The sequence below is a fragment of the Plasmodium falciparum genome (genome assembly GCF_000002765.6).
Source record: "Plasmodium falciparum 3D7 genome assembly, chromosome: 6".
NCBI lineage: Eukaryota > Apicomplexa > Aconoidasida > Haemosporida > Plasmodiidae > Plasmodium > Plasmodium falciparum.
In genome coordinates, this window is record NC_004327.3 from 1202323 (window position 1) to 1215000 (window position 12678).

General features: G+C 19.2%; 3 protein-coding genes across 3 annotated transcripts in view; 2 read left to right on the forward strand and 1 right to left on the reverse strand.

The window, feature by feature from the left end:
* Nucleotides 1–2867: 2867 nt before the first annotated feature.
* On the forward strand, nt 2868–5459 carry PF3D7_0629300 (phospholipase, putative; the record flags this gene model as incomplete). Its single annotated transcript, XM_961182.1, has 1 exon — nt 2868–5459. One exon carries the CDS (start codon nt 2868–2870, stop codon nt 5457–5459), a length of 2592 nt encoding a protein of 863 aa, XP_966275.1.
* Nucleotides 5460–8097: 2638 nt separating this feature from the next.
* PF3D7_0629400 (polyadenylate-binding protein 3, putative) lies at nt 8098–10440 on the forward strand (the record flags this gene model as incomplete). The annotated part of the gene is made up of 1 exon (XM_961183.1): nt 8098–10440. The coding sequence occupies one exon, from the start codon at nt 8098–8100 to the stop codon at nt 10438–10440; it is 2343 nt and encodes a 780-aa protein (XP_966276.1).
* A 1185-nt stretch (nt 10441–11625) lies between these two features.
* Nucleotides 11626–12678, reverse strand: part of PF3D7_0629500 (amino acid transporter AAT1) — a gene marked incomplete at both ends in the record, with an annotated part of 2058 nt that continues 1005 nt past the window's right edge. Inside the window, 2 exons of the mRNA XM_961184.1 lie at nt 11626–11770; nt 12008–12678. The exon at nt 12008–12678 is cut by the window's right edge and continues 1005 nt beyond it. Coding sequence (XP_966277.1) covers nt 11626–11770; nt 12008–12678 — 816 coding nt within the window. The remainder of the gene's footprint in view (nt 11771–12007) is intronic.

Consider the following 12678-nt stretch of genomic DNA (forward strand, 5'->3'; position numbering starts at 1 on the left):
ATATATATATATATAATATTTTATGTATTTTTTACTATTTAAATCTTTAAAGAAAATAATTAAGGAATAATAAAAACGAATAAAACAAATAATTCATACATATTAAAAAAAAATATATTAATTAATTTCCTTTAAATTATAAAAAGTATTATTAATGAAGAAAAATAATTTTAAGAACAAATATAAATACGTATTATAAAAATGTTCCACAAAAAGTTATATTATGTATTTATATAAAAATTTAAAAGTATATATTTTTCTAAATTATATTATGAAGGTGTATTGTAATATTTAATTAGTATATTCAAAAAATAGGATGATAAAATAAATAATAAGAACAAAATAGAATGGACCAATTTTATTGAAGTTTATTTTATGAACATTTTTAGTATATTAACTTTATTAGTTATTCATCCTTATTATGGGGGTTCATAAAAAATCGGGTGTAATATATTGTATTATATTCTTTATAACCCTTGAAAAGCTATATATATATATATATATATATATATATATATATAATTATTTCATATTATATGTTTATATTTTTCTAATTTTTAAATATTTTCCATTTGTTTTTAGTTTTATAATATTAAAAAATGAACATACATATGTATAAATATATATAATATACTATATATTTTATTATTATATTGTATAATCGAAGTCTATTATAATTTAAAAAGGATCATGTGAAAATAATATATAAGTATAGGTGAACATAATTTAATAAGTTTAACTTGATATCTTTTTCTTTTTTTTAATAGTATTAATATGAAATTCATATATTTTTATTACTTATATTGATGTGTTATATGAATGTGATTTTCCTATAATGAATATGAACTTGCAAATTTTAGTATTATATTTATTTAATTTTTAAAAATTTGAACTTTGATAATGTTTATTTATATGGACTTTTTTTCTTTTTCTTTTTCTTTTAATTTTTTTTTTTTTTTTTTTTTTTTTGTGTATATGAAATATTTATTTGCATGAATGTATAATACGATTTTAATTGTTTATTTTTTTATTTTCCCATTATCATATTTAATAATGAAAAAAAGAAAAAAATTAATTAAATAAATAAATAAAAAAATAAACAATTAAAAATTATAAATAGCATTGAAAGGATGTAACATGAATATAAAAATATATATATATAAAAAAAAATGTATACATATATATATATATATATATTTTTTTTATAAGGTTTTCTTCTTATCAATTAAAAAAATGTTCTCATCATACAAATAGACAACGAAAATTATGAACAAATGATTTGAAAATACGACACTTAAGTTTTATATATTAAATTATTAAGTGAACATATAATTTATTTTATAATATGTTATGCTTATATATATTGAAGGTTTTTTTTTTTTTTTTTTTTTTATCTATTTTTTTCAATAATATAAATTTATATATAATTACATGCATACTACATCTGTACACATACATTATATTTATATAGTTTTCTTTTCTTTTTAATGTTTTTAAACTCAAAATTGATAGAGGTTACTAAAAGTAAAAATTCAGATGTTACAGAAAAATTCTAAGAACATGCAAAAAAATAAAAAAAAATAATAAGATAATTTTTCATTGTTATTTCTTTAAATTAATAATTTATAGATATATTATATTAATGTTTGTACAGCGTCAATACAAAATAGGTGTTTTATAGGAAAATGAATATTATAAAAAAAGGAAAAGATATATATATATATATATATATATAATATTAAATTCCTTACATTATAATTTTTTTTTTTTTTTTTTTTTTTTTTGTATAATTAAATATTTATTTTATTTCATTTTATTTTATTGATTTTTTTGTATAATTAAATTTTTATTTTTTTTATTTCATTTTATTTATTTATTTATTTATTTATTTTTATTTATTTATATTTATTTTTTTTTTTTCTGCTTATTTGTTTTGTAAAAAAAATTAAAAAAGGAAAGAGGAAATTAATATAAACAAAGGAATTATTTAAAAGATAAGTACAAATAAAAAAAGGGAATCAAATGTGTAAACATAAAAGTTGTTAAATAAGGTGAAAAATTCATTTAAGAATTTTTTTTTTTTTTTTTTTTTTTTTTTTTTTTTTTCTCATTTGTTGTTGTTGGTGTTGTTCATTTTACACATTTAAATTTACACCAAAATGTGTCATATGGTAAATTATGGTTTCTAAATAAGTACGTCCTATTTTTACGTATTAGAGCATGTATGTATAATACGTAATAATTTTTATATTATAAAAACAATTTTTTTATATGAAATAAGTATATATATATAGATATATATCTATATATATATATTTTTTTTTTTTATGTATTATTAAAATATTTGTGGTGTATTAATTAAATTTAATTTTGAAAACTTTTCTATATATATATATATATATATATATATATATATTTATATTTATATATTTTTATGATTTAATTTCCATTTATATTAATTAATATATATATATAATATATATTTATATATATGTAAAATTATATATATTTTGTTAATGTTTTTTTTTTTTTTTTTTTTTTTTTGTCTTGTTTACACCATATAGAAAAAATAATATTTCTTTTATGAATCTCTTTTAATTAATTAAATTGTAATATTTTGTAATAATTAAATTATTTTTTTTTTATTTTCTTTTTTGTTTTTCTTTGAATGTACTTAATGATTTCCAATTAATGATATATATTTATATATATATATATATATATATATATATATATATATTTCCTTTTTAAATTATTTATTTTGTTATTTATTCTTTGTTATATTTTTATAATAACACACGATATATGTTTAGGATTCCTTTCTTGATTTATTTATATATAATAATTAATCTTTATGATTATATACAATGTCCTCCATATTACTTTTTTTCGTAGTTTTTCAATATTTGTTAATTTCGTTTTCTGGTACGTCTTACAAAAGGTTTGTAGTAGATGGAGCTTCAATTTTTTTAAGAAATCCCTACAAAATAACTTTGGGGAAATCAGAAAAAAAGGGAAAAGTTTTTAGCGAGTTTTCGGAGGAGGAAGATTCAATAGTTCGTCGCGACACAGAAAAAAAAAAAAAGTGGTTTGGAAAAGGGAATGATGTAAATAAAAAGGTAAAGGAGAAGAAGAATGTTATTCTAGAAGAAAAACAAATTGGTAAGGAGGAAAATAATTTGGTTGGACAACAAAACGATTCGGTTGGACAACAAAACGATTCGGTTGGACAACAAAACGATTCGGTTGGACAACAAAACGATCCGGTTGGACAACAAAACGATTCGGTTGGACAACAAAACGATCCGGTTGGACAACAAAACGATCCGGTTGGACAACAAAATGATTATGTTGGACAACAAAACGATTCGGTTGGACAACAAAATGATTATGTTGGACAACAAAATGATTATGTTGGACAACAAAACGATCCGGTTGGACAACAAAACGATTCGGTTGGACAACAAAATGATTATGTTGGACAACAAAACGATCCGGTTGGACAACAAAACGATCCGGTTGGACAACAAAACGATCCGGTTGGACAACAAAACGATTCGGTTGGACAACAAAATGATTATGTTGGACAACAAAACGATCCGGTTGGACAACAAAATGATTATGTTGGACAACAAAATGATTATGTTGGACAACAAAATGATCCGGTTGGACAACAAAACGATCCGGTTGGACAACAAAACGATCCGGTTGAACAAGAAGACAACGTTGGTATTGTAAAAAAGGAAAAAAAAGAAAAAATTATTGTAGAGAAAGAAAACGAAATAGGAGTAATTGAAAGAGAAAATATTTCTGGTGTAGAAGTAATTAATAAAGATAGTGAAGAAGATATTTATAATTCAAATGTGGATAAGAATTTCCCCGCTGATGATAATAATAGAGATGAAATTTTGGTAAGGAGAAAAAAGGTTTCTAATAAAGATAGCTTATTTATGAATGATATAATACGAGGAGAAAACGAAGATAATGATGATGATAATGAGGAGGAGGAAGAAAAAGTAAGTAAAAATTTGGAAAATGTAAAATTAGGTGAATTATCTAAATTACAATATATTTTTGGAACAAATATTACAGATAATGATGATGATAGTGAGATTCGTAGTGAAAGTGAAATAGATGATATAGATGAATTAGATGAAGAAGAATATGATTGGACGGAGCATGTATATAATTATAAGCCTACCACTTATTTATTACCTGGGTTGGGAGGAAGTACATTAATAGCAGAATATAAGAATGCAACAATTCATAGTTGTAGTAGGTATTTATTGAATTCGAAACCTTTTCGTATTTGGATAAGTTTAAGTAGATTACTTTCTATTCAATCGAATATATATTGTACGTTTGATACAATACGTTTAAAATATGATGAGAAAAAGAATATATATTATAATCAACCAGGAGTATTTATAGATGTCGAGAAGTTTGGTAATCTTAAGGGTATAGAATATTTAGATTATTTTAATAATACAGGTATAGGAATAACAAAATATTTTAATGTGGTTGGACAATATTTTACATCTCATGGATATGTGGATGGAGAAAGTATTATAGGAGCTCCATATGATTGGAGATATCCATTAAGTCAACAAAATTATAAAATTCTTAAAGAACATATAGAATATATATATGAGAAGAGAAATGGTACAAAGGTTAATTTAATAGGACATAGTTTGGGAGGTTTATATTTAAATTTCTTCTTAAGTCGTGTAGTAAGCAAAAAATGGAAGCAAAAACATCTGAGTAAAATTATATTTATTAGTACACCTTTTAAAGGATCTGTTAAAACAATAAGGGCATTAATTCAAAGTAGGAAAGATTTCATATCATTTAGAATTACAAAGTTGATAAAATTATCCATACCAGAAAGTATGATGAAAGCATTAGGTAATTCATTAGGTTCGTTATTCGATATTTTACCTTATAGGGAATATTATAAAAGAGATCAAGTTGTGATATTAATAAATATGAGTAATACACCTATTGATGAAGATCATGTTCAATATCTAGTTACATTATGTGGTATTTATAAACCTGAATGTTATCGTAATAGAGCAGATGTAAATTTAAAAGTCTATACATTAAAAAATTGGCATGAATTATTAGATGATAAATTAAAAGCCAAATATGAAAATTATAAATTATATAGAGAAAGATATTATAATAAAGACCATGGAGTACCTATATATTGTCTATATAGTACTATTAATAAAAAAGAAACTGAATACTTATTATATTTTGAAACACAAAATACACGTGAAGAACCTACTATATATTATGGTACAGGAGATGGTACTGTAGGTACGGAAAGTTTACAAGCATGTAGTAATTTTTACAATACTGTATTAACTCATCACTTTTCTGATACTAGTCACGTTGGAATATTGTATACTAATGAAACGGCTAAGTATATATACGACATTGTAGAAAGTCCAAATTAAAAAATATTCTAATAAATAAATAAATAAATAAATAAATAAATAAATAAATAAATAAATAAATATATATATATATATATATATATATATATATATATATTAACAATTATGTAAAAAATAAAAATTCACATTTTTCTTATTTTTTTTTCAAATACATATAATATATATATTACATATATATAATATCCCCCAATTTATTTCTTTTCATTTGATTCGTAGATTTTTAATAGTATTCTTATTTTTTGGTAAAACATTTTATTTATTTTAATATAACTCTTTTCTTTTTTCTTTCTTTTTTTAATAACTTTATTATTATCACCCTTTTTCACGAGGTCATACAAATGTATATTTTTTAGTAACACACTTGTTAATTTTGACAATTTTGTATATTTTGAAGATAAAATGAATATAAAAAAAAAAATATATATACATATATATATAATACATCGAACACATACCATATGTAACAATATATATATATATATATATATATTTATTTATTTATTTGTATTATATCATATCTTATTGTATTTTTTCTTAAGGATATCTCCTTATCCTCTGTAAAAATATATACATATATATATTATATATGTATATAAATTTTAGAAAATATTCTTTTATAAAGGATGGAAAAAAAAAAAAAAAAAAAATAGAGATAAATATATTTAATCATATTTTATAATTATTTTATTCAATATTTTTTAAAATATTACACTTATTTATTAAAACAAATAAAATAAAATGTTCCATAAGAAAACTCTCTTATTTACAGTTATGAAGTATTTTACATATAAGGGGAAAAAAAAAAAAAAAAAAATTACGTACATTAATTTATAATATAGGTATATAAAAATATTGTACGAAAATATGCATATAACAATAAATATTAATTTTTACATATTCTATTATATATTCATTTATTTATAGGCTTATAAATTTTTGCGGTATATGCTTTTTATTATTTATATATTTTTAATTCATATGCTACTAGTAAATTTATATGTACATATATATATATATAGATATATATATTATTTATTTATATAAATTAATTCTTTATATTATTATTTATATATATAATAAAAATATATTAATATTATATATTATCATAGTATATTTTATATTTTTATTTTTATGGATAAATAATGTTAGTGTGTATATATTATAAATAAAAAAAAAAAAAAAAAAAATCTTAATCCTATAAATACATAATATTTATATATTACATACTACATAACAATATTGTTCTTCTTTTTTTTTTTTTTTTAAGAGTATGAACATATAATGAGTTACAAATGTGATAAAATATATGAGGTGTATATATTTTATATATTATTTATTTATTTCAAAAATATAATACCCCCTATAAATATATATATATATATATATATATATATATTTAAAAATAATATAATATTTATAAATTTGAGAAAATATAAAAATATAAAATAATCATATAAATGCACAAAATAACTATATATACCCTTTTTATATATTAACCTTATATGTTTTATATACTAATATTTGTTATTTATTATTATTATTTTTTTTTTAAAGATTATATGAAAATAGATACTTATAGTAAAATATTATAATTCCATAAAATATCATATTTTTATTCTGAACATAAAAAGAAAGAAAAAAAAAAAAAAAAAAAAAAAAAAAAATACATATGAATAAAAATACAAATCTTATTTATATATATTAACACAAAAAAGGAATAATAAATTTATATGATATATAATTGTAACATTTTTTTCTTCTGTTTATAAATAATTATATATATATATATATATATATCTTCTATTTTTAATATTTTGCCTGTACATAAAAGTGAGAAGATTCCTTTTTTATTTGTGTAATTGGTTTTTATATTACTTAGGACAATTTTTATATATTGATGTATTTAAATATAACAATAATAATTGAATAAAAGGAATGAAAAAAAATTGTATTTTCTTAATATATATATATATATATATTATATAATTATATAGATCTATTTGTATTTATATATATATATATTATTTTTTATATGTGGTATTTTAAAAGAATTTGTTATGTATATTTTTTATCTATTTAGAGGAAAATTATATGATTTCTCATTTTATGAGGTAGACAAAAATTGAGGAAGCATAAATATATAAAATATTCAAAAAATACAAAAACGTGAAAGATAAAAAAAAAAAAAAAAAAAAAAAAAAAAAAACAGATTATATATGTTTTATTTATATATATATACAAAATAAGAATTAATAATTTGAAAAATAAGATAAAAATTTATATATGACATAAATGATGTATCATTTGTTTTTTATATTAAGGTGTATATTATATATATATATATATATATATATATTTATTTATTTATAATTTTTTTTTCTAATGTATAAAAATTTCACGCATAAATTTATATATTTAAATACTATCTTTATAGTTGCTTTTATTTATACATAAATATATTTATATATATATATATATATATATTTATTTATTTATTTGTGCTTTTATTCATATAAATGTTTATCCATACATACATTTTTATTGATTCTTTTATTTATACACATATTTACATTTTAATTATTTTGTATATATTTTGCACTAATTAATTTTTTTTTTTTTTTTTGATCACTTTAAAAATATGAATGCAACTAGTAGGAATACTTTATTAGATGAAAATAAGAACATGAACAATTCATATAACACAAAAACCTTATGGGTAGGTGATTTAGAGAAGATTAAGGATGAGGTTGTTGACGAGAATTATATTTTATATTGTATGTTTTATGAATTTGCTGAGGATATAATAAGAATAAAATTATGTAAAGAAAAGAGCAATCAAAAAAATTCATATGCTTTTATAGAGTTTTCTACATATGAAGTAGCAAAATATTGTTTTGAGAAATTGAATGGAAAATGGATACCAGGAAAAGCTCATAGGTTTAAATTAAATTGGGCTAAGTATAATATGAGTGATAATATAACCACAAATGAAAAAGATTTAAATATTGAGATAGATGATAAAGGTACTTATTCTATATATGTTGGTAGCTTACCTATAAATACAACAAAAGAGGAAATTGAGAATTTGTTTTGCAATATATATAATAGTATATGTTTTGTTAAGATGATTAAGAACACTCAAAAAAGTCCACATAAAATTTATTGCTTTATTCATTTTTTTAATTATGATGAATGTCTTAGAGCGTTGACAGAAATGAATGGTTATATTTTTAAAGGATGTAAAATTAAAGTAAGTAAATCTAACGGTATTAAAATGAATCCTTCTAATATTAATAATAATAATAATAATAATGTGAACCATAATATAAATCATAATGTAAATAACAACAATATTGTTAATAATAATAATAATATGAATGCAATTTATTATAATAATAAAAATTTCGATGGTAACATGAATAATTATCATATGAATAAAAATAAAGGGATTAATACTATTAGAATGAATGATGACAAAAAAAATGGAAATAAAAATTATATATATAATGGTAATAATAACAACAACAACAATAATAATAATAATATTAACAATAATAATAATATTAACAATAATAATAATAATAATAACAATATTGTTAACAATAATAATAATAATGTTAACAATAATAATAATAATGAATTAAGCAATCATCATTCTTATGAACTGAATTTTTACGATCATATGAATTCAAATGTTAATACTTTTCCTTCACATTATTCTACACACAATGGTAGTACCAGCAGTTTGTTATATGGCTCTAATAATTTTCCTACTCAACTAAACCATATAAATCAAATGAATACAATGAATCAGTTGAACCAGATGAATACTATGAGTCAATTAAACCAAATGAATTCAATGAATCAATTAAGTCAGTTGAATCCATTGAATCAATTGAACCCATTGAATCAATTAAACCAATTGAACCCATTGAATCAATTAAACCAATTGAACCCAATGAATCAATTAAATCAGTTGAACCCAATGAATCAGTTAAATCAGTTGAACCAAATGAGTCAGTTGAATCAATTGAACCAAATGAGTCAATTAAATCAATTGAACCAAATGAGTCAGTTGAATCAACTAGGTCATATGAATCAGGTGAATTATTTTACAAACCAAATGAGTGTGATACAAGATTATACGAACAGTATTAGTAACATGAATCATATAAATAGTTACGGTAGTAATGATATGAACAGTGAGATGATAAATGACATGAACAGTGAGATGATAAATGACATGAACAGTGAGATGATAAATGATATGAACAGTGAAATGATTAATAATATGAACAGTGAAATGATTAATAATATGAACAATGAGATGATAAATAATAGGAACAGTGAGAAAAATAATAATGTGAATAATGATATGAATAATGACATAAATAAAGATATGAATAATGATGTGAATAATGAAATAAATAAAGATATGAATAATGGATATAATGAAAATACAGGAAATCATGATGAAAGCATTTTAAATTGTAAAATGAATGACTGTACATATATGAGTGACATGAGTACAATTTATTCAGAGAATAATAGGAATAATATGAATGATACTAAAGATTTAAACATTGTGAATATGGTTGTAAATAATAATATATCTAATGATGAACAAATAAAAAAAAACCAACTTATGGAAAATGATATGAATGGATATAACAATTCTTATGAGTTAAATTTTTATAATAACCACTGTAAAAATGAAGAATATGAAACTCAAAATGATAACATGAAAAAAAATAATAATAATAATAATAATAATAATGTTACGTGTGAAATAAATATTAGTAGTAATAATTATTATTATGATGGTTCTATTAATAATGATAATGTTAGCTATAATAAAGGAAACCATGATAATAAAAATGAAAATAATTCAATTCGTAGTACAAATAATGATAGTATCGATAATAATGCTAGTAATATGGAAAGTACAGACAATACATGTAGTAATATCAAGGATTTCTAGTTCAAATTCTTATACCTTTTTATTGAGCCATAATATGACATACACACACAAAAAAAAAAAAATACATATATATATATATATATATATATTTATATTTACCTTTTTATTTATCCTTTTTTGCCTAAATTTTTAGCACCATTTTTTTCATCTATTTGAGATACTATTTAATTATATATATATATATATATATATATATATATTTATTTATTTATTTATAACCTATAAAATATTACATATTATATATAACATATCATATTTCATATGTTCATTTTATTTGAATTTAGTTATTTTATCTTATATTTTTTTAGTTATGTATAAATATTTTTTTAATTACATTTGGTTTTTACAAAAATTTTGTGTAATTTTTAATATAACATATCAATTGTACGTATTGATAATATATATATATATATATATATATATATTTATTTATTAATTTATTTCTTTTTCTTTTGCCCTCTACATATTATTCAATCATATAATTAGTATATAATAAAAATATTTCAGCACCTTTTTATTATTATTTTTATTTATTTTAGATGTATAATGTTTTATTTTAGGGGTCTGTAAGTATTTAATCATGACTATATATATAAATAAATAACAGTTATATTATTACTATGCATATTTTAATATAATTTATAATATATATATATATATATATGTATGTATATTCTTATACATAATAATTTATTAATATTTTATTATTCTCTCTCCATATATAGTTTTTTTATTTTATTTTATTTTATTTTATCATTCCATGGATTTATAATTTGTTCATATTTTTATATTTTTTTTTTTTTCAAAGTTTAAATATATATATCTTATTGTTCAATTATTTTTATGTACATATATTTTTTTCTTTTCTAACACATTTATATATAAATGGCTAGATCAAAATTTTTTTTTTCTATTTTATTATAATGAAAAAATATGAAATATAAATGCACATTTAAAAAAAACAATAAGTAGAAATTATATAATGAATTAGGTACAAATAAAAAAAAAATAAAAAGTAAAATATTATATATATATATATATATATATAATTTTAATAATATTAAAAGAATAAATGGTAGCTCCATGTTTTGTATGTTTTATTAAGCATCCTTCGTTTTTTTTTTTTTTTTTATATATTTTTCATTTATAATGGTATTTCAAAAAAGAAAAAGAAAAACTATGTTCTTATAAAATTAAATTTAAGGTTGTCACTACAACGGATAAGAATCCCATAAATGAGAAGAAACAAAGCATGAACAGAGTTGAATATCTCTTGAGCTTATTTGAAACATTGTGTCTATTTTTATAATATATTAAATTTGGTAATAGGCTAACAGAAAAAAAAAAAATAAAATAAAATATATAAAAAAAATAAAATATATAAATAAATAAATATATATAAATATATATATATATATATATATATATATATATATATATATATATATATGTATGTGTGTGTGAATATATTTAACACTTATGACATAAAATATATACACATATACATGTGTATGGACTACTTTTTTTTTTTTTTTTTTTTTTTTTTTTTTTTTTTTTTTTTTTTTACCATGAAATTAGAGTTGATGTGATACCTCCTCCTATACCTATAACATTCGATAATTTTTTAACCTTGCATGCAATTAGAGCACAAAAAATGGTGACAATTACTGATATCCACATTCTTTGATTTTGATCATCTGTTTGTGATTCGCTAACACTTGAATGTTCTGTAATATTATCTGCATGTGTTTCTTGGTATGGATCATTTGTATATTCAGACAATAATAAAGATAGGTTGGCTGAATATCCAGTTCTTCTAAATATATAAGTATATAATTTATATAAGGCATCTCTTGTTGTTATACCAAGAGCTAACATGCTTTGATAAGATCCCATAAAATTTAATGGGACAGAGAAGAAGAATGTCAAGGATAAAAGAAATTTGCATAAAAGTATAGATACATTACTATTTTCATAATTTAAAACAATATTATCTTTTGCTGTATTTAAAAATGAGAAATATCCTAGAATACCAAATAGTGTATAGAATATAACTTGTAATATTACGCTTCTAAATGTTGATTTATTTAATCTTCTATGTGTAGGTTGATTGAATTGTCCAGTAATAAAACATGCATTTGGTTGTTGAGAGAAGGAAAATAACAATATATTGAAGCATTTGAAAAAGTGTTTATCCATTTTAAATAAATTTACTTCTTTATTAATTAATAAGTTATT